The 24,518-nt window shown below is 34.2% G+C and overlaps 1 protein-coding gene across 1 annotated transcript in view; it reads left to right on the forward strand.

The window, feature by feature from the left end:
* Positions 1–24,518, forward strand: part of OCA2 (OCA2 melanosomal transmembrane protein) — a 511,247-nt gene that overhangs the window by 14,824 nt on the left and 471,905 nt on the right. Inside the window, exons 4-6 of the mRNA XM_074231942.1 lie at positions 1,311–1,474; positions 3,968–4,050; positions 6,806–6,959. Coding sequence (XP_074088043.1) covers positions 1,311–1,474; positions 3,968–4,050; positions 6,806–6,959 — 401 coding nt within the window. The remainder of the gene's footprint in view (positions 1–1,310; positions 1,475–3,967; positions 4,051–6,805; positions 6,960–24,518) is intronic.

Genomic DNA, 24,518 nt, shown 5'->3' on the forward strand with positions numbered 1-24,518 from the left:
GAGGGTTTTGTCTCTCAAAGATCTACTTTATCTAAAAAAAAGGGCCATCAAAAAATAAAGAGAACTGAAGGAGAGGCACACACACACACACACTCCCCCCCCAAAAAAAAAACAGAAAAGGGAAATCTACTTACAGCCTTCCTATTCTGGCTTTTTCTTGTTATAGGAATCTGCAATCATTTGCCAGATAGTAGGCACTTCTTACATCATCATTTAGCAGGTTTTTAACTCCATCCTTAATACTTTCTGTGAGGCAGCCTTTTATCTTTTGCATCCCAAGTACCATGCCAAACTGAAGGTCACCAGGGAGACTGCCCCTTCATCAAAGGGCAAATAAGTTATGGATCAAGGATTCCCAATCACATTAGCAACAGACTCCAACTTGAACAACTACCTGATTACTACTTCCTTTTCTGACCTAGAGAGAGGCTAGGTTAGGGAGGAACATTTTAGTATGAAAATTTTATTGAAAATAGAGGCAACTAGGTGACACAATCAATACAGTGTTGGATGTGGAATCAGGAAGACCTGAGTCCAAATTCAGCCTCAGATATTTATTAGCTCTGTGACCCTGGGCAAGTCACTTAACCTCTGTCTGCCTCAATATCTTGTAGGAATAATAATAGGCTCTACCTCCCAGATTTGTTATTAGAATAAAATGAAATATTTCTAAAGTGATTTGCAAACCTATAAATATTATAATAAGTTCTATTTTTAGACTTGAATGCAATAAAATGTCAATTTGATACTATCAAATACAGTTAAGCAGGCAGACATCTAAACACAATATTTAGGTAGTAAAAAGACAGCAAGGACTTTATAACAGATTGTCTTATCTTACTAAATAATATTTAGAACCATGATTTACAATAATTTCAACTCTATATACATCACTGGTTTGGGTCAGTGGTAGAATTCTATTTTTCAACTTTTCTTTGGATTTCTCTTTTTACTTGACTCCTTAAGGATAGTAATGGAGGTTTTAATTCATTTACTCCTTTGTCCTTTCATTTATCATCTTCTAAATCCTCAGTACTCAACTTTGGGCTTTAGGGAGATATAAAAGTTTTTTCCATCCATTTTTATAATTTGTCTTTGGAGATTCTGCATTGGAAAATGTAGATAGGAAAAAGTTTCTTCTAAATGTGTGTCATCTTTGCCTGTGTTCAAATAAAGTATTTGTGTGATATATTGAGGACATAATATTGAAGTAGAAAGTGAATATGACCCCTTCTACTGATCCTGGGTTTGTTAGATGCTATGCTACTATTCTCCTTTGGACATTTATCCCTTGACAAACAGGGCACCAGCTATGAATCTTACAGGTGTTGGCGACTCTGCTCTACTCAAGTTAGAACTAGCAGGTTCTTTGATTGCTGGTGTGGTTAATCGGCCTCAAGCAGAAGAACATATTGTAGTTGAGGTTACTCAGTCAGAAGACTCCGGCTCCCGAAGGAGGCGCCCACAACAGCAGGTAATAATGACGAGCTATATGAAAATAATTGTTCAAGAAGATGTTGCATTGCTTTCAAGTTACAGTAAGTTTCATTTTGATTTGTTTGTGAGTTGCATGGTGTTGACACCTTTGACACCAAACAGTTTGCACTGAGACCTTTTTTCTTGCCTGGAAAATATATATTTTTTCTCCTATTCTTTTATTTCTTGGCTTTATTGGTGTTGTTAATAGATAGTTGTATGACTTTTTAACCAAAAAATTTCATTGGAAAATTCAGAGCAACATTATACATTTTGTGGGGCTTTTTTTGTGATAATGGGTCATATTAGAGGCACCTTAATTAAATTTTACTTAAAGATACTGAAGGTATTCATGTGCTGTAATTAAATTGTGCTTGTACACAATTGCTTAACTGAGAAGAGGTTACACATTTTTCCATTTGCTTTTAATTACTTACATATTAGTATCTTAGTGTTTATAGAATGATATGAGTTTATCTTCTCATGGAAAGCAAATCAGGAGTCAGAAATATACACTTTGTATCACAGCATTAGTTTTAAAAAAAAGAATACCCCTAGGTCATATTTCTTAAATCATAATCCATTTAGAGTAATTCCTTTAAGTATAAAAATATTTTGTATTCTATTTCTAACCTACCAGAATTTCAAAAGTCAAAACAAAAATTTGTTTTGTCTGGGGCAGCTAGGTGGCGCAGTGAATAAAGCACTGGCCCTGGAGTCAGGAGTACCTGAGTTCAAATCCAGCCTCAGACACTTAATAATTACCTAGTTGTGTCGCCTTGGGCAAGCCATTTAACCCCATTGCCTTGCAAAAACCTAAAAAAAAAAAGAAATTTGTTTGCTCTATCTATCTATTTATCTATCTATCTATTTATCTACCTATATAATATATATATATATATGTATATACACATTAACTCTACATGACATATTATGTATATTATAAATTATAAAAGTTTCCACAGCTCTTTTGCTTAATATTAGGTTTTGAATCAAGAAAAGGAAGCCACAATTATTACTTGATTGACAGGAGCTATTTCTTGGCAAGTGTACTTAGGAATCTGTGCATTTATAATCACCCTTAGCTCCCAGGATCCAAATACATGATGATATTTTAAGGTATTTGTGCCCACTAGTGGTATTCCATGAAATGAAGGCATGTTTACTTAGCTGACTGACATAGTATTCAAAGCTAGAGCTTGATTTATCTTGGAGAGTCTTTGCTGACCTTTTCCCTGCTTAGAAACTCTTGTCCCAGGAGAGGTGACAGACACAATGGGGTTCCTGAATATTCACAGTCTTTAAAATTTGCAAAAAAAAAGTACAGTTGTGAATAACATAGCATGGTGTAGTGAAAGTAAATTTCCTTTAGAGTCAGAGAGCCTGGGTTCAAATTTAATCTTTGCTATTCCCCTATCTTTGGCAAGTCATTTGCTCTTGAAGGACTTCAGTTTCCTCATCTTCAAATGGCACAGTGTATAGAATGCTGGACATGGAGTCAAGAAGACCTGAGTTCAAATGTGGTCTCAGATACTTCATATATGTGTTTCTTCATCTGTAATATGAAGTGGAGAAGGAAATGGAAAATCACCCCACTATCTCTGCCATGAAAAACCCAAAGGGGATCATGAAGAGTTGGACATGAAAGAAATGAGCATGTTTAAATCAATCAGAAAGCTTCTTGAAAAGTATCCTTGACCTTTCAGGGAGTCCTTTGAAGGAACTATTATGCCTTCTGCATATTTAGGAAAAAGGGTTATGGATCCATTACAAATGGAACTTTATAGTCTACTCAGATCCACTGAATAATCAAAATTCTAATATAGCTCACAGCCATTTCATATCATATAAATTAAATGACTCCTACACGGGTACTTGTCTCCAGTTGAGAGAAATAGTTGGGAGAGGGATTCTTTGCTGTAAAAGAATGAATTGTCAAGTCACTATTGTAAATATTGGTGATTCCATTTGGGGGGTAAATAGGAGTGTTCTTAATCAATTTTGTCTCAATTGCATGAAAACTTCTATGTACTTTCATTATCCTTTCACCCACCTTTTGTAATTGCCAAAAGATACTTATTTAAACACATTTCTATATTCTTGCCAATAAATCACATCCCACCTGGCCCATATATGGGTTATAAAAATAGTCACACAATCAATTCTCTAAACAGTTCAAAATCATAGGAATGACACGTATGTAATTTCTATTTGACTATGTGCAGTTACACAATCAACTAACAATCCAGATTTTCTTGAATCCATGCCCAATCAACTATCTAGTTCAAACTCATAAGAATGACACATAGAATCCTGTAATTGTCATTTGCTACATACAGTCTGATGTTGATGAGTATTTTTTTCTGTTCTCCAAAATCATGCATAAGTTTCCCTTCTCCTTTGCAGAGGACACTTTGAAATAAACATTAGTCAAAGACTGAATAACAACATAATATGTTTCACTGAATGATGATTATCTACTCTTTTTTAGGTCATCTATAACTGGACCATCTTTTTAAATTCTAGAAGAAATGAACAAGCTATTACTTCCAGGACTTTTGAGATAATTACCAGGTTGGTTCTTGATAAATGGAAATTTAGCAAAGCAAGAAGGAACTATTGCATGCCATACATGAGGTAGAGAAGAAGTTCTAATCATAAATTGTCAAGTCATTGATTAGCTAGTTGTCCCTGGGAAAATCACTTGATCTCTCTCTCTCTAAGTCCTACTTCAAATTCCTTGATTTGGTGGGCATGAACTTGAGTTCTTAAAGATTATATCATCAGAGAGTATGGTATGCCAAACACTCTGCTAAGCCCTAGGGATACAAAAAAGATGGCCTATACCCTGAAGCAGTTTACATTTTATTGGATGAAGGCAAAACACATAAGGGAAATGAAAGAAGTGAAAGGAAGAGGTTGAGAAGTTCAAAGAATGTATCCCAGGCATGAGTGAAGTAAAGCATGGTTGAGAGCTTTCCTAAAATGGTACTTTCAGGGTAGATATTTCCTTAGAGGGCAAGGCAAAGGTAAGGGGAAGGAGGAGAAGAGATGTCTATTTTCTGAGGATTAGACTAAATTGAAAGAGGGTCAACTACAGTTTGTATAGGAGTAGACTTGTCCACAGCAACTCTATCAGATTATTTACTATTATTTGCTATATTAGTGGAGGAAGTACCCATCTTGAAGAAATCATAGATCATGAAATATTAAAGTATATAATATCTTTGTCACCATGAGGACATACTATACATCAATGTGTAGAGACTAGGGGGGAAGTCACCATTATGTAGATGCTGATTATTATGTTGAGTGGAATCTAAGAAGTGAGTGTGTGGAAGATTATTTTTATACTTTTTTTTTTTTGGCAAGGCAATGAGCTTAAATGACTTGCCTAATGTCACACAGCTGGATAAGTATTATGTGTCTTAGGTCAGATTTGAATTCAAGGCCTCCTGACTCCAGGGCTGGTATTCTATTCACTGCACCACCTAGTTGCCCCCATTCTTTTCCACATTAATTCCATTTCTATTCTGAAACTTTGTGGTAAAAATGAGCCTATTTTACTTTTGAGTAATTCAATATTGTAGGAAATTTTAGAATGTTTAGAATGTTCCCTTATTCTTTTTTTTTAACTTTAGCTATTTCTTCTTTATATTTCTGTATCCTTCATCCTTCTCCATTTTAGAATGTTCATTTTAAAGTCTTATAATCCCATAATGTAATCAGGATCCAAAAAGTTATTGACTAGGTATAACAGTTGACTGAATCTAATAAGATGAATTCAAGAGGGACAAATGTTAAGTTTTGCTTTTGAATGCAAAAAAAGTCAACTTCACAAATAAGATGGGGAGGAAGGATAAGACAGTATAGTCTTTATGGAAGAGACCATGGGGATATTTTAGTGAATTCCAAGTTCAATATAAATCATTAGTGTAATGAATTACCAAAAAAACTAATGTGATCACAGACTGCATGGAAAGATCTTAATTCTCACAACTAGAGAGCTGATAATTACTCCCTTTGAGTTCAACAGACATCATCTGGAGTATTGTTTTTGGTTCTAGTCATCATGGTTTAAGGACATTCATTGATTGATTAGTATCAAAAAAAGAGATGGTTGATGGAAGAAGGTTTTGAGTTCATACCATATGAAGACAGTAGGTAGACTTTCCTAGTTGTAAGAACTAGACATATTTAGCCTAGAGAAGAGAATCAGAGGAGACATGCTTGCTACCAGGACTGATGAAGAGATTAGATTTGTCCTACTATTGGAGCAATGGTGGCAGAGCCAGGGAAAATAAGTAAAAGTTTCAGAGACAAATTTAGCTTTGATGTAAGGAAAATCTTCCTGCTGTGTCAAAGTAGAGTACTGCTCCCAAATTATTTCTCTTTCTTGGAGATTTTTGAGCAAAGATTGGATAATCCCTTGTCAGGTGTATTATTGTGGAGATTTGTTTTGGGTATGGGTTGGAATAGAAGGTCACTGTGGTCCTTTCCAATTCGTAAGCTGTGTGATTCTGTGAGAATATTGAAAATTATTCTGGTTTGGGAATATGTACTTTAATATACAGTCAAATCCTGATTATCTGAGGACTATTGATTTTTTGACCCTGTAGTATATCATCAGAAAGACTAGAGCGAAGTCAAGAAACACAAATTGTATTTTCCCATGGTGTAGTGCAGAATTTGAATTTGAATCCTGGCTCTGCAACTTATTATTTGTGTGATGCTGAGTAAATAATTTACTTTTTCTGGATTGAAGTTATCTCATCTAAGAGGTGAAGAGACAGGATTAGGTCTTCCAATTCTAGATCCTGGGAATCTTATGATTTCTTCTTTATTTCTATTTAATTAACAATCACCCATAGAAGGTGGGACACTAATGGGGAAGTGCACTTAGGGAAAAAATAGAAACTAGTAGGTAACATTAAATTTAGAACTGTTGTAAAGTCATTTTAGTGGTTTCCCACTTTTTGTGATCTCATTTGGCGTTTTCTTGGCAAAGATTCTGGAATGGTTTGATACTTCTTTTTCCAGATCCTTTTGCATATGAAGAAACTGAGACAAACAGGGTTAAGTGATTTGCTTAAGGACACACAGTTAATAAGTATCTGAAGCCAGATATGAACTAGAAAGATGAATCTTCCTGATTTCAGCCCCAGTGATCTAATCATTTTATCATATTTATTTCCTATGAATAATTAAATTAATTGAGCATACTCATGGAATAATTTGGTGCTAAAGTGGAGTCAGAGAAGAAGCTAATTGTTAAGTCATAGTACTTTGCCCCTTTAACTAACTGTATGACATCTGTTTCTTATTGCAGAGAGACCATTTCAATAAAAATTCAAGCCTTCCTTCAGAAAAACCAGGTGATTCCCCTTTCAATGGCTCATCAATATCTCCATGCAGACATTGAGACTCAAGTGACCATTGCCTCAGTCATTTTGGTGGGAGTCTATGTGCTGATCATATTTGAGGTAAATGTGATATTGATTTTTATTTGGTTTGTCTTTTCTCTCAGCTTAATATTTACTACCTAATTACATCTAGTAGTTAGAGGTTCGGCATTTATTAAGAAGGATCTTATAATTTAGTATATTCTCCTATTAATGAGAAAAAACTGGTTTGAATTTGAATGGGCTTTTTGAATTCCAGGAACTTTCATTTGTAGAGAAAAATGCTTTAATGTCTCATAAACATTTATGTTGGAAGATTCCAGATAAATTTCCTCTTTAATGTACATTTTTGTTCTTGTCTCCTTGAAGGGTTTGCCACCCTATTCAGTTTTTTTTCCTATCAACTTAATACAATTAATGTTTTCCCAAAAGATCTTTTCTTACCTCTTGTTTAGAAAGCATATTAGATGGATACATCACTTTTCAGAAGGAGCAAAGAAAAAAAATCTTCTATCTTGAAGTGTGTAATGTTTTAAAATTAGCTTGCATTTATTCTGATTATCTTGTAGCTGACTATTTATGTAAATTTTATCTCCTTCACTGGAAAATAAACTCCTTGAGGGAAGGGCTTATTTTTTCTTTTTGCTTAAGTTTGCATTTCTAATGCTTAGCACTACATATCTATATAATGTGGCAGAATATTTGTATCACTGAGCGGTCTGGAACATAGGGTAAGCAAAGTTATAGGAATTAAATTTTAAAGAATTTATTAGATGTAAGAAATATAAACAAGGGACAAAATTACAGATGCATGAAGGAATTTGGAAATGGATAGGACAACGAGAACAGGAAAAAGGTATTTTTTAATTTCAAAAGATTTTAGTTTACCCATCCGGGTTACATTGTGAATCAACAGGCATCAGTTTACTTGTGATATGTAGGGAGTTGGGTGTGGATATACAAAAGCCATAGATCTTCCTGTTGTGTGGCTAAATGTCATAAGTCCATAAAGGATCTACTTTTATTGGTTTATCTTTTCCCACATAATCTCATTGTTTTCAGAGAGTTGGAGAATAGTATCTTACTTAAAGGAAAAAAATTGAGTCAGTTAAAAGAAGATATAGTATAATATAATATAAATATATGATTCTTCTGCTTAACATGAGTAGCCTGAGATCACTTTAGGGAAAATTTTCGCTAATTTGGTTTACTGAATCTATTTAAATGAAATTGAAAATTTCAGAATCTGGTACCCAGCACCTGCTTCCCTCATATACATAGAATTATAAGGTTTCAAATACACATTTATTTACATAGAATCAGATGCAGAAAGGACTTTCCCTACTTATGAGTTTGAGGCAAATCAAGAAAACTCTTATTGCTACTAGAAATATAATGATTGAAGCAAATTAATACAGCAATGAACATTTTGAGGTTCTTCTATATAGATAATATTGATTTGCTGTTTGTTAGGAAACAGAAAAATTAAAAAAGACATGATTCTTAATCTCAAGGACCTTATTGTCTAGTAAAAGTTCATTTCCAATTAAGAGAATTCACTTGCCAAGAACATAAGTCTACTTCTGAGAAAAGCAATCTGCATTGATAGTTCACTTGTCTGGGACATTGGTCTTCTCATATTTTTCAGAAAAGCAGTTACTGAAATTAAGTCTGAGTTCTGAGATAGCACTTGCTCTTTTAGGTATAACTAGCTGTGCAATATTGCAGCAGATGGAGAACATATTATACTTTAGTGATTTGAATGAGAAGAATTTTGAGGTTATTAAATGTGGAAATGTGGTTTGGGTCTAAAGGACAAATGTTATTTATATTATAATAGCCAGAAGATGAGAATTGATCGCTAATGACAAATTAAGTTGGGTTCATTTACAAAGGGGATAAAGTCTGATGAGTGAAGAGATATACAGAAGGAAAGAGATGAAACTTGACTGATTGGTCGGCCATATGAGCTCTTGGTTCTAAAGCTAATATCCCTGAGTTCAGATTCTGTTCTTAGTGTGTTCTTTCTTAAGGAAGTCACTTAAATTCCCTAGGTCTTCATTTTATCATCTATTAGATGAAGAGGTTGGACACATGAAGTCCTTTCAGCTCTAAATTTATGATCTGTGATTAATAACTTTATTATGTTAGTCACAGGATCAAAGAGTCATATCTATTAGGTCTGAAACATACATTAGAGGACATTCAGTCTAACCCCCTCATTCCAGATGAAGTAATTGAAATTAGAGTAGGTTAAGACTCGCCTAGTGGCCAGAGTAACAACAATTAATAAGTGTAAACAAGTAAAACTGCACAAAGGACAAAACAAAGCTCAAAAGCATCTCTTGTCTTTTTTTCTCATTTGCAACAGCATGGTTTTGTTCTTCTTTTTTGTCCAGTTTGTCTGTGCATCCAGACAAAACAGCTAAGGCACAAAACCCATGCATCACTTAAGGACATCCCACTGACAAGAATACTGAAGTGATGGAAGCCTGTTTACGAGAACAGATGGAATTAGAAACATTTTATCTGACCTGAACATAAAGTCAGATTAGAGTTGAGAACCAGTGTAAAAATATAGGCTGGGTAAGGCAAGAAGGAATTTTGAATTCAAAGTTTAAATTGGATTCAAGGTTTAATGAATGGAATAACTATTTTGCTGTCCACCCTGATCTAAGATGACAAATCTGTGAAAAACCTGAATGGGATCCTTTTTTATTTGATTCTATTTTTTTTGGTATAATCCCATTCAAAAAGGCTCCCATTTCTCTTATATTAAGTAATTATGTTCCAAAAGGATAAAAAAGCCTGTCAAAACCTCCCATAAAGTTCTTCATTCCTTTTGCTGATTATTTTTCACAATCTCTCTGACTCTTCTAACCTTTTATACTGTGACCATAGAAATGTGAAATCGCCTGGGCTTTTCCTTCCAATTACTTTTTTATAATGAAAGCTACTGTCATATGGGGGAGGGAGAATGTCTAACTATTCAAGCAATAAACTATTTCTAAGGCCTAAATAGCCCTCTTTTTTCATGTTTTAAAATGAAATATTTTCTCTTTAACTCAGAAGTCTCATTGCGGCATAGTAATCTTGCCAGGGTAACCCTGGGTTCTTGTAGATTATTCTCAAAAAAAGTTGGTGTCTGACATCCTAACCAAACTCTTCAATGCTTTCATGATGGATTAACTGCATGTCAGTCTAGCTACCTGATTTCATTAAACTGGTTACCAGAAGGCTTAACAGCAGATGAGTGATTATTTTTGTCGTTGGCAACTTATGAAACTATTATGATGTGGAAAATTTTTCATCTGTATTAGTGGAGATAATAACCATGTTTATGACAGAGCAGATAAATAATATTAATTGCCATTTATATTGTGCTTGATTTATATAGTTCTTCATTCCTAAGATATCTTATGTTTAATTTTCCCCATATATGAACATATGTATATTTGTCAACAAATTTGCAAGGGACTGAACATGTAGAATCATCACTTTTTTCCCTAAGTCTCTGGAATAATCAGTTTACATAGCCCCATGAACTTTGTCTCATATATGATCAATTTAAATTAATTCAATCAATAAACCCTTAAGTATCTATTATGTGTTAAACATATAGTAGTTGCTGAAGACACAAAATTAAAAAAAAACAGTCTCTGTTTTCAAGGTAGTTACATTTTACTGAGGGAAAGCAACAACCACAATAATCAATTAAAAAGCATGTTTAAAGCACCTACCATTTGCTAAGCATGGTGCCAAGTGTTCTGAATTCAAGGACAAAAATGAAGCAATGGTTCCTGACTTCAAGGAATTTATATTCTAGCAATAAATAAATTTTTATATATTTTAGATATAAATATTGGTATATTACATATATATATATGTTTGGATATTACTAATTAATTTCTGAAATCATGAAATGGGAATAGGCATACCCAGTTCTTTGGGTGCTCATCAAGAAACACTAAGATGGACAGTGAAAAATCAGTCTGCTATCACACTTTAATAAGGCAGAGGGTTTAGGTATAAGCAATCTTTTTTCAAAAGACAAGCTATGCAAGGGGCTGAGGTGAATACAGAAGCAGATGACTGGGGGATGGGGGTAGGGATCAAACCGTAGGTGTAGGCAGCATGGGGAAAAGAATGGAGAGGGGAAATATTTATATAACAATGGTTCAGTATTGGAGGCACTCAAGCAACATGGACCCTTAGGAGATGAAATAATATGTAAGTGTGAAAAACTTGAAGACTCATTTTTATTTTTTTTGGGGGGGGACTCTTTTATCCATTTCAACTTGGCTTTAGTTCTTTAATATATCCAAATCATCTCAAAGTCATCAGTAAATCTTTAAGGTTAAACTGTCTACCTACTCTCAAAATTATTAGAATTATTTGTTGTTCTGCTAATCTTATTGCTGATGTCTGGAACTTAACTGAGAATAACTGAGAAAGCTATAAGACCAAAAGGCCCCTGACAGAAGATCTATACGCTTCTTTTGATTTATTCCATGGCATTAGGATGTGATTTTTATTTACGATGTGATAGATTACAAATTATGTTGCTTTGATCTGTGAAATAGTCTTTATATGACTTCTAGATTCCATTTGCAGTCCTCCTTTAATCTATTGTTAATGGCTACCTATATGCATATATACTGTCTAGAAGCAGGGTTAGTAGCACTGGCCAGGGGAACCAGAACACGATAGAATTTTAACACCCACATATGTATTTGTAAGTAAATGCACAATATGCATGTATGTAATATATGTATATGTGTGTGTGTGTGTGTAGTTTTATATATATATATATATGTATATATACACATTTAATTTTCATGGTATATAGAGTATTATATAGAGTCATCAGGAAAGGCATCTTGTAGGAGGTAGCATTTGAACTGAATCTTGATATCTTCTCCTATTAGATATTGAATTAGGAGAAAATGTGGTTCTAACACCATGACTTTCAAAGCTATGATATGAACTATGTTTTAACATCTTTTTATTACATCATGATTCATAAGTGTTTTGAGTTTCCTTTCATTTTATTGTAGCAAAATGCTAATTATAGAGAAAATTTTAAGATCTGAATATATGCATGCTTTTATGTATTCTCAAAAATTACAAGCTATTTCTTAGTTTTGTCTAAAAATACTGTTGTAGATTTCCAAATGTTTTCTAAGAGTTCTTTAGTTTAATTAAACTAATAAATACTGCACATAAGGTATGCTTGACAAAGTAAATAGAATTTGCATTGTTTTTAAACAGTTGAAACTATGAATCTATATTATCCTCAGCTATAAAACTGCATTTTGCTTTTGTAACAGCTGGGCCTCTTTGGAAAAATGTTAATGCTACAAAATATATTTTTGTCACTAACTCAATGACATCTCAAAAATATTTATGTGAGAAGAATTCATCAAATTGAATTGAGTCATAATTGGTACAGTTATGGAAAATCTATAGGACAAATGGATGTCTTGATTAAGGTCACATTATTAACTGCAAGGGTGTGATCAAGTTCAGAGAATTCAAACTCTCAACCCTGATTCTGTGATCCAGAACAGTCTTAAATGTGGCTCAAACCAGATTAAATAAAATTGGAAATTTTTAACAAAGTAAAAACACAATTATAATATAGATAATATTAATATGTGATTTTCCAAGACAATTTGTGCCTACAGAGATTTTTATACATGATTTAGTGATTCCTGTTTCTATTTGAGTTTAACACTACTGATACTAGTCCATGAGGAAACTGAGTCAGAGTAAATGGCAGAGTTGGGATTTAAATCTGACTCAAAATATAGAATGTATCAGAAGTCTTAGTACAATTTTAAGATATCTAATTTCAAAATGCATGAAAATTTTTGATATATATATATCAAAAATTTTCATGCATTTTATATATATATTACTTTCTCCATTTGGTTAGCTGAAACATCAGTGTCATAGTATGTAAAAGTGTTTGTCATATTTCTAAATTTCTTCCATTTGAGGTGTTTCATGTTCTTGTTTTAAGCCTTCTCTGTGTTCCTGTGATATGTTCATTCTTTAGAATATTTTTTCTAACCAGAATTTTTTTTTGAATTTTTTATAATCAGGCTCATTTTTAGGAAAAACATGCATGAGTGGGAGAAGACTACTTTAAACAAATGGAAGGAAATGGAGAATTTGAGCTGTAGAATTTTCATCACCAAATTAGTTATTATGAAATTAAATCTCAGTGGTTTCATTTGCCAGAGAAACAAAAAAAAAAAAACACAGTCATGAGATAAAAGGCTTAAAATGATGAATCAGTACCCTGGTCAGGGTACTGAAATGAATAAGTCCTGTCTGTACTATGGGAAGGCACAGCAGAACAGCTTGCTGCCCAGTTGTATCACCATTACAGTATTGTGGGGATAATATGTGAAAGATTGAGGTAGAGGAAGATGGTAGTTTATTGGGAATAGTGGCATATAGGTTGGTATTGTGGGGCTTCATAGCATCTTTGGTTGTTTTCAGAGGGTACCTCAGACCCATTGAGCTTCCAGGGTATGAAAAGTATATGACTGCATTGTCACAGGAGCCTAGGAAACTTCCTTAATGAAGAGATGTTCCTATGTTTCTTTTAATAAGTCAAACTTCAAGATGGTACCCAGGAAGCTTTGTGCTGGACTGTTTTCTGACTATTTAAGCATCTTTTATGTTATAGCTATATTTGGTAATTCCCTAGAGATCAACCTTCCTACATTTGGGTCTGTGATAATAAGACCTTCATAAGATGATAATATTCCTGAGCTTTCACCCATACACCTAGGAGGTAGATAATTTGAGAGACTTACCAAGTGGAACATGATTCTGAGAGTGCATGCTGCTTGTTTGATTCCTATTCTCTATGTATATCTGTAATATTTGTGGGGTATATGAGAAGTTCAGGGAGGATCACTGCCTCTGTGTGAAGGCTTGCTGAGTCTTCTTCAGAGGTGTGCATCCACTTTTGGTGTCCTCTCATCCAACACTCAGCTGTGACCTAAAAAAGCTGTAGCATCTGCAGCATCCATACCCAAATGAAACCAATTTTGTAGATGGGTAACCAACAGGTCTCAAAATCATTGGCGAAGTAGGGGGATGTCAATCCCTAGCATGTGAAAACTTTCCCCAAAAGAATGGGTGAATGAGAACAATTTGTTCCAATGGCCACGAAGTTGGTTGAAGCAGGTGCAGTGGGGTTTGGTCAGGCATTGAAATTGACAAGGTCATGTGGTGTCTTCTGGGCCAATACCTGGTGTCCGCTTTTCTTACCATTGGACTTCAATGATTCTAGAAGGGAGAATGAGACTGACCACTGTGCAACTCTGCTTCACTTAAATCCAATTTAGGAACAGGTCTAGACATCATCCTGTGATGTCATTGGTCCTCTTTGAACTGAGCAGCATCATTTAATTATCATCATATTGGTATTTATTGACATTATATAGGGTAGAGATGTAGGGAGGTCAAGTTTAAGACAAAATTTTGAAATATAAAGAAAGACACAAGCATCCTCAATCTTTCCTTTCTGTTCTTTTATCTATTGTCCCCCAGAGAATCTTTCCCATTCCAAAGCCAAGAAACAGGAAGATCCTCCTGTCATCTTGTTCCTCCTTCTAAACTGGTTTTTAGGGAAAAATATTTAATATTCTATCTATAAAGTAGGTATGTCACTGAATTATCTTTCTCAAGGATATTTCCATTATATGTGGAATGAAAAAAATCATCCTTTGTTATGAGTATTTTCCCATCATGTAAATGTGAAAGCTATATATCTTTGACAGTGTTTTCAGGGAATATTCTTAGCATTCATAATATATTATATAGGTGATAGTCAATTCTGCCCATGTGTAAGACACACCCTGGAATAAGTATCACATGTATGCATATTTATACTCCTTTGAAAAGGTAATAATAGTGACTAACCATATTTATGTATTGATTTAAGATCTACTAAACATTTTCCCAATAACAACCTTATGAGGTCTATAGTGTAAGAGTTATCATCCTCATTTTACATAAATCCAAGAGATAATGTGATAATACAAAGCTAAGCATTAGAACTGGAATTCACATTTTTTTCCTATCCCAAGTTCATTTTGTAATACAAGGCATCTGCATGTGAACTACATATACTTAGAATAGTATGGGGTGAAGAAGGAATGATAGAGGATAGTTTTGGCTGTGATTTTGATAATTTCTTTCTTTTTAACTGGCAATTGTTGTGTTGTTTATCCTTTGTTCTTAAAGAAGACCAATGACTTCAAGAGGGAGATGTCTTGACTTATAAGTGAATTAGATTTAAATGAGGCAGGGCTAGAGAGGACTTGACCATACTAAAGTATAGCCACTGCTGAAGTAGAAAACAGCCTGAAAGGTAGAAGAGCTACAAAGTGAGCCCAAAGAGAGCAATAAATACATATTTCTGTGGGATTTGAGTGGTTCTCACCCATGTGATGTACCTGTTGTCAGTGAGATGTCAGTTACTTTCTCATGTCATTAGAATGCCAACTCAGCTAGGATAACAGCTGGGATGGCTCTTTGTTTCCTCTAATACTGCACACAATGAAAAAGTTCAATAAATATTTTGAGTTACAACTGGTAGCACAATGTGCTCCTTAGAGAATTGGCACAACACTTTTTCTCTACACACGTTGTATTTAAATTTAATTTAGTTTCCCTAGATACCTTTTCCATGAACTCTCTATTTTAGTTCTTCCCTTTTAAGACAGCTCTCTTTATGGATTCTCTCACAAGCTTTATTGCTTTGACTGTATTGATTTCTTTGGATGGATTCTCCTAGCATTGATTCCCAAACAATTCCATTTATCTGCCTTCAGAGACTTTAATGCTGATTTCTGTTATAACTTTTTCCTCTCCTTCATTTTTTTGTTTAGAAGGTTTAATTATTTCTGGTACTTTCAGTCTTTAGATTTGCATGACCACACATGTACATATATTACCTATACACAACACATATGATCACAAACATATGCATTTTAGTGTAAAAGTTCCACCCCCCCAAGCTGATTTGTATCAGTTGTGGTCTTAGAGGGGAATTGTGTGGTTGTGCCCTAAGAAGATGCAAGTGGTTGTTTCAGTGTGTCTTGTGAAGATGCAGATAATTTTAAAGGATATCACTGCATTTTCTTTGTTTTTTTATGGGCAGTATGATGTAATGGGTAGAGCCCTGTTCAACATAGTGGTACATGTCTATAATCCCTACCAACCAAGAGAATGAGGATCGTGGAGCTCTGGGATGTAGTGAGCTAAGCTGATCAGATGTTGGCACTCAATTTAGCATGAATATGAAAAAACCCTGATTGCTGTGCTAAGGAGGGACCTAATCTCAATTTGTGTAAGGACAGGGGTGGAGGGGTATGAGGGGGGGAGGAGTGGAGGGGAGAGGATGATAATATCAACAACAATAATGAATGATGTATTAACTTGGAGTCAGGAGAGTTCTGGGTTCAAATTCTAATCCAATACATACTGGATGTATAACCATGGACAAGTTACTTAATTTCTTTATATCCTCACTTTTATCACCTATAAAATGAGGATCTTGGTATCTGTAGTAACTTTTATATTAATATTGTAAGGTTCAAGTGTCATTGTCTTTAAAACATTGCAAACCTTTAAACACCATATAAATGTAAACTTATTGAATTGTAAAAGGTGAGGAAATAAAAACACCTGAGATGTTCAAGCACTGTGCTAAGTGCTTTATAAGTATTGTTGTTTGGTTTGCACAACATGGGAAGTAGGTATAGTTATCATCTCCACTTATAATTGAGGAACTGAGACAGACCAAATTAAGTAACTTTGTGTCCAGGGTCACATAGTTAGAAAGTGTCTCGGGTTGAATTTGAACTCAGGTCTTTCTTACTCCAGAATCAGTTCTCTATCTAGCTGTAAGATCATAAAATCTAGAAAAAAGTTGGAGATGTTCCAATAAAATAACTTTATTTTATATATCATGAAAGTGAAACTAAAACAGGTTAAGTGAAATGAGTATGGTTGTGTGGAATGAGCACTGTGTTTGGAGTCTGAAGACTTAGATTCAATCCTAACTCTACTACTCTGTGTTTTTAGGACAGCCTTAACTCTTTAGAACCTCAGTTTCTCTCTCTGTCACATGAAGGGGTTGGATTATATGAGGCCCTTTCCACCTTTAAATTGTCTTCTCTCCTAAGGGATGTATCCAAGGTTCTATCAGGAGTTAAATAAAGGAGTTGGGATCTAAACCTAGATCTTCTGACTTGGAATTCAGTGAAAAGAACTTCAGATTTCATTTTTATTGTGATTTGTTTATGTGGATGCCTAATAAATGTTTCTTATATTGCATTGAATTGAATTTTCTGTTTCTCATTCATGTAAATGAAGAGGCTGCAATAAAGTGTCCTGGAGATGGATGAACTAATAGATATGAATTTCTTATGCACTGGTAATACAGTTTTGAAAATGATCATTACTTAACAGGTACTATATCTTCAGAGAAAAGTTGGAATTAACTTTAGTGATATACTGCTTCATTAAAGGTCACTATGTTAATAATGGAACCAAAAGTACTATCTGTTAAATGTAAGCTGAAGAGTTTCTCCTATAGGCCTAGAAGACAGTTCAGGATTCTGTGGGGTTTCTCCTGAAAAAGATGATTATAGAACTCATGCCTTCCCAAAGCCAAGGACTGCCATTCTTCCCCTGGCCTTAGGTATTAATGATGTCAGCAGATATTACAGATGAAATATCAGAGTCTGAACCTCACAGATAAGGAAAATGAAAACTGCTTTGATCTTTCTTTGCTTTAAAGTATTTTTCCTTTTCAATTTTAGTAGGGTTTAAATTAGATGAGAGTACAGTAGATTTGGCATCTATTATTTTGGACAAAGGTGGTTCAGTTAGGACTAGGGAGTTTATATTTGAGAGATAAATTTCATAGAATTTGGAACTAGTTGATACCTCAGATATATTCTACTCTTATCCTGTAAATTTCCAGATGAGGAAGATAAGGATATTTGAGGCTTAGTGACCTGTCCAAAAATTACACAGGTGGTAAGTAGAGTCTAAATCCATGCTCAGTGTTCTTTCTGTCATTTCATTACATAATATGTTTTGGTTTGCCATTCAAGCTATAATTTTTATTCATCTTAAAGTTACAAACCATATCAGGATCTCATAAAATAAGAACAATATCACTTCTGAATTTCCATATTAAAAAAGACTAAATAAATAGTGGATAAAAGATTCTATTGCTTATTTCAGCTTCTCAAGCTGTTCAGCCAGGTTCAGCATCACTTAACTTTTGTTTTTGGCTTAGGTGACTGAAATCTGGATCCCCAAGGAAATGATGGTGGAGGTAGGGGACAGCAAGCATGGTAATCACAGATAATGAAGGAAGTCAGACAAAAAGCTTCTGCTATAGGTTAGACTATTCTGGGAATTGCCTATGTTTAACAAGGAAGTAACCAAATGTCCTGCTCAATGTAGGACTTATCTGGGTATCTGTACAGATGGGATATTTAATCCCAAATTGACTGAAATTAAGATATTTGTTGGGCCTTTGCATCATGAACCAGATTTGGGGGTATGGAGTAGAAAAACATTGATAAGTGCTTACTGCATGGCAGCCACTTTTGGTAAAGTCATTCTGGAAGGCAGGCTCAATCAGTTGTGAGTAACCAACAGGCCTCAAGTCCATTAGTGAGTTGAATTAGGAGTGTGTTTACACCAAGCATGTGAAGGCTTCCTCTGGCAGAATGGATGGATGACAATTTGTTACAACAGTCATGAAGGTGCTGAAGTAGGTGCTGTGGAATGCTTCATCAGACAGCAAAGATGCCAAGGTCATCCACTGCATCATAGACCATTTACAATCCTGCCACTGGACTTTCATGACTCTGGAAGAGAGAGAGAGTAAAGCTGACAACTTTTTGCAAGTCTACCTCATTTAAATTCTGTTTTTTTTTTAGATTTTTGGCAAGGCAAATGGGGTTAAGTGGCTTGCCCAAGGCCACACCTAGTCGCCCTACCTCATTTAAATTCAAGTCAAGACATCATGTCATAGGTCCTTTCTAAATTTTTTCCCTTCTTTTATTTATTTTTTCCCCAATTACATGCAAAGATAGTTTTCAACAACCATCCTTTTGTAAGTTTTTGTGTTCCACATTTTTCTACCACATTCCCTTCCCTCCCCCTCCCCATAGCAGTGAACAATCTGATATGGATACAATTATGTTTAACATATTTTTATATTAGTCTGGTTGTGAAAGAAGAATTAGAACTAAGGGGGGAGGAATGAGACAGAAGGAAAAACCATGAAAAAAACTTTAAAAAGTAGACATAGGGGGTGGCTAGGTGGCGTAGTAGATAAAGCACCGGCCCTAGCTGTGTGGCCTTGGGCAAGTCACTTAACCCCGTTTGCCTTGCAAAAACCTAAAAAAAAATAGATATAGCATGCTTTGCTCTGCATTCAGAAACCATAGTTTTTCTCTGCTTGTGAATGTCATTTTCCATAACAGGTCCTTCAGGATTGCCCTTAATCACTGATCTATTTTGAAAACAAAGGATGAACAACAAGGACAACTATGCTAAGTGTTGAGACAATTTTTGCTTTCAAAGATATACTACTCTGATAAGGGAGGTAAGATCTGCGAGAATTCAAATAGAGAGTGGGTATCAAGGTCCACAGATCCTTCAGATGCTCCTTTGGGAAGGGGAGATCCCGAAGGTTTTGGGGTAAAAAGAAGTAATAATAATGATAATAATAATAATAATAATAATGATAATAATAATGATAATGATAATAATGATGATGATAATAATGATAATGATAATGATAATGATAATGATAATGATAATACTACTACTACTACTACTAATAATAATGAAAGATCCTCTTCCTGTTCAACAGGCCCTGTCCTCTTGGGCTCTACTATAGTAGACTCTAGATAGACATGGTTTAGAGTGGGACCTTTGGGGGAATAAAGGGTTCAGGGTAATAATGTTTCTCATACTTACAATTTATATTTCTTAAGAAATGCTACCAAAATGTTGTTCACATTCTCTTTGAGTGGTATGTAGCTCAGCACCACATACTATTTAATGAGTTTAACCTATCCTGAAATAGGGCAGGGAGACAATTATGCCACCTCTTGTAATTCTTTGACACTATGAAATTGGCTGAATAAATATTGGACCATTGTCATAGAAAATAAATAATTTTTTGACTAGGGATCATTGAAAATAGACAGGAAAGAATACTTTTATCTCCAACAGGACAAATATATCTCTTTTTTTTTTTCCCCAAGACAAAATCTCCATAATTCACATGGCCTAGGAGTATGGTGGTAACTCACAGGCCTAATCTCACTACTGATTGGCATGTGAGATTTAACCTTTTCCATTTTCACTCTGTTCCGGTCACCAGTCCTCAGAGAGTCTACTCCTGGTGATGGTGGGGGGTTGCCTAAGGATATTGAGTTTAGCATGGATGTTCAATGAGCTCAGCCTCCTCGGGAGCAGGGATTGTGTGTTGTTGTTATGTTATTATCTAGTAAAATATCTCATTGGAAAAATTACTGATTTAGAAAATAGATTGAGGTTATAAAATTTAAGAATTATTGAACTACCTGAGAGTCATGATAAAGAAAGAGCTTATACATGTAATCATAGTCAGGATTACACTAGATTTAGCAGTTTTTACTTTAAAGGATTAGAAGTTTTAAAATATGATATTCCAGAAGGTAATGGAACTAGAATAACATCCATGAATAACTTACTTAGCGAAACTGAGTGTAATTCTTCAGGGAAAAAAAAAAATTGAACATTTAATCTTAGTTTTCTCTTTTAATTTTAAAAAATTGAAGACAAAAGATTTCTTAAATCATATTTTACACAGCAGTTCTGCTTCTTAAAGCAATCAAATCCTATTTATGTTTGCAAGATAATGATAAACACTCTCTACAGGTATATCATTTTCCTCCTCCTTTAAGTTAGAGATGACCCAGAGTGATAATATTTATCAAGGCAGAGCAGAAACAAATTCCTTGGATCCATATTGCTTCAAACTCCTGTCCTCACGGTAATCTAGGAATTAAGTCAAGTCAAGGATATGTTTGGCTATATATGTGATAGGTCTTCTGTTTTCCCTTGAACCCAATGACTTATACTTAACTCCACCTTTGGAACTCAATCAATAGGAAATGGAAATTTTGAAGATGGTCAGTATATACATTTCTGCAAACTTGATGCTGTGAAGAGTAAAGATCAGGAGAACACAAAAGGAAAATAGAAGAGAAATGGATGTATACCCTTAAAAAGAATCTTTAGTACCTTATAAAGTAGGGAATTTTTTTTGAAACCTTATTTTCTTTGATATAGAATGGAAAAATTTTTATGAAGGCCACAAGTTCAAAGTTTTAATTTCTGTTCTTTTATAGAATGCAAAACTCAAACCCCTCTATAATTTGATTATAATTCTGTCATCATAAGGGAAAATTTGAAGAAACTATAGGACATAATCATAGGATCAGAGGAATCTATTCTTTGCGCGCTATTCTGGCCCACTGGCTGATTCAGGAACTAGTCAGTTGCTTTTCACTGTCACTGTGATAGCAGTAAGTTTAATAGACATTAACAGCTAGTTGTTTATCTTGTCCAAGTTGATCCCTGTTCTGATCACAGAGGAATGAAGACAGGAAAATGGTTCCATTCAGCACTATTTATTCACAATCTAAATTGTGTAGAAAGATTAGAGATAAGCTTTCCCTCCCTCATTTGCAAATAAAAGGTTTTGATTTTCTTTGTATATGTTCCCTATTCTTTTAAGATCTTACTCTGTCTTGGGTTTCCCCTCAGTGCAGTCAATTTAAATTAAGTTCAAATGATTTCCTCAACTTTCAGAGTCCTTCCATTGCCTGCTTTCTATATACCTCCCTAATTTCATTTTGCTTTTATAAGGTCCTGATCCTCTAATCCAGAAGGTTAAGACCTATATACCTGGGAATTAGAGGATCAGTTATAATAGTCCTTGTAGTACAACAATCTCTTGTCAAGTATTTGGTGAATAGTGTTCCTTAAGACTTTAAGCATCTTAGATTACAGTTTACTGAAATAGAATTATTCCACCATAGAAATCATATGAGAGAATATTGGTATTAAAAAGATAAGCCTTTATTTCTGAGGTAGTTAAAGGACTTGGAATTTCCTGAAGGAAATGTAGTCTTCTCATTTTAATTCTCTGTTCCCTTCCCACTTTATTGTCTGTTTATAAAGTACTATATGTTTCAACTATTATTTGTCTATTCAACTATGTGTCATTATCTAGAATTAGCAAACTTTTTCACAAGGGCCAAATCTAGCATGGTATGTCCTGTAAGCTAAAAAAACTGACATTCTTATGGGTCGTATTGAAGCAGATAGTAGCCTGGATTTGGATTTTAGAGTCATAATTTGTTGATTGCTGATCTAGGCAATAGATATAACATTTTTCATTCACTATGTCTTTCTTCTTTGAATGATCAGGTCAAATTGAACATTAAAATGTATGGGTTTTTTTTTTTCATTTAATGGGTGTTAATATTGTCATGGAATTTTTTTGTCTCTTTATCCTTTGCACCCAAAGCTAGTTTGAATCAGGAAGTCCTCAACTCAAATCCAGTTTTAGACATTTACTAGTTGTGTGAATCTGTGTAAGTCAGTTAAACTGTCTGCCTCAGTTTCCTCATCTGTAAAATGTAGATAGTAATAGCACCTATCAATCAGGTTATTGTGAGGATAAAATGAAATAACTTATATAAAATATTTTGCATATCTTAAAACACTATGTAAATGCTTCATATTATTATTAGCAAAAATTAAATATAGTTTAGCAGACAACCAAAGATTCTATTGATAAAAGTCATTCTTTAATTGGAAGACTGTACTCAGACCACTATTTGTGAGAGTAGAGATCACAATTAGTAAACAGATGGAAAAAATAATAATATTGAGAAAAATATATGGTATATACACATGGAACAATGTGGTCCTGAATTATTTAAAATAATCAAAATGAAAAAATATAATAAACAACATAGATTACAGAAAAACATTCTAAAATTTTTATTCAGAAGTTGAGCAAATAGAAATGAGTTGTCTTAATAAAGAGTCAAAAAGAGCCTATGAAATAAACATTTGACTTACTTGCCAGTTGGCAAGTAAGCATTCTGTGGTGGTTCCAAAGATTATGAACAAGAATTGTGGAGAGGGGGGAAAAAAATCATAGATGCATTGTGATCTGCATTATTGGAGGGAATGGTGAAGGTCATGGATCCATTTAAATATCCTTTCAAGGTTAATAACAATCAAACTGGTAAATCACCTCTAATACAATGGAGAGATGCATAGTTGCGATAAATATATTATGGCAAATTACCAATGATGATGATGATGATGACCATAAAAAATATCTTAAAAATTGTATCTAGGAAGTGCATGGTCAGAAAATGGATTGATTGGGACAATTGCAATTTCAAAGTGTCTAAATATCTAGTTTGTTATAGGTCCAATCATCTGGATGATTAAAATCTTAACTTTTAATCCAAATGTTTTAGCATTCATAGCAATAATTAACATTTATATACTGTTTTAATATATTTATGTATATGAGCTTCTGTATGTTTTCTCATTCAATCCTCATTTCAGTCCTGTGAAATAGCTGCTCTTAGTATCCCCATATTACAGATGAAAGGCAGATAGAAGTTAAATGAAATGCCCAAGCTCTCTCAGATGGTTTTTGTATGAGTATGGATTTGAAATTAGGTCTTCAGGATTCATCACTCTAATCTCTGTGTCAGATGCTGCTATTCTTTTATTTTAGAGATAATATAATTAGATGGTGAGGGAGAGAACTAGGTCAGAACTTTATTTAATCAACCAACGAATAATCATTAAGCACTTGCTATGTACACAGCGACAGTACTAAATGATGGAGATACAAAGAAAGAATAAAAACTCAGGTCATGCACTCAAGGAGCTTGCATTCTAATGGAGGAGACCACTTGCAAGCAATTATATACATACAAGATATTTATTGTGCAAACAGAAGGTAATTTTAGAAGCAAAGCATTAGTAATTTGAGGGACTAAAAAAGCCTCCTGCAAAAAGTAGGATTTGATCCAAGAGTTGAAAAAAAAGTCAGGAAGCACAAGCGAGTGAGGAGTGAGAGCATTCCAGGTATGGTATACAAATCTGCAAAGAGGAACCGAATCAGGAGATTGAGTATCTTCTGGGAATGAGGAAAAGCAAGCAAGTTAGTATAACTAGATCATAGAGTTTATGGAGCGGAGAAAAAAATAAGAATATTTGAAAAGTAAGGGCCAGGTTATAAATGGTTTTAAATATTTAACAAATGTGTTTGCATTTGAAGCTGATGATAGTACTCAACTTTTTGAATAGGGGAGTCATTTGGACAAAGCTTGAACTTTAGAAAAATCACTTTGGCAGCTGAGTGGAAGATAGACTGGAATAGGGAAAAATTTAAGGCAGAGAGATTAATTACAGGTAGAACAGTGTAATTTAAAGGATATTAGGAAAGTGCCCTACTCCAAAATAGTTTCTCTAAGGAATTAAAATATCATT

Source organism: Macrotis lagotis, chromosome 1, assembly GCF_037893015.1.
Source record: "Macrotis lagotis isolate mMagLag1 chromosome 1, bilby.v1.9.chrom.fasta, whole genome shotgun sequence".
Taxonomy (NCBI): domain Eukaryota; kingdom Metazoa; phylum Chordata; class Mammalia; order Peramelemorphia; family Peramelidae; genus Macrotis; species Macrotis lagotis.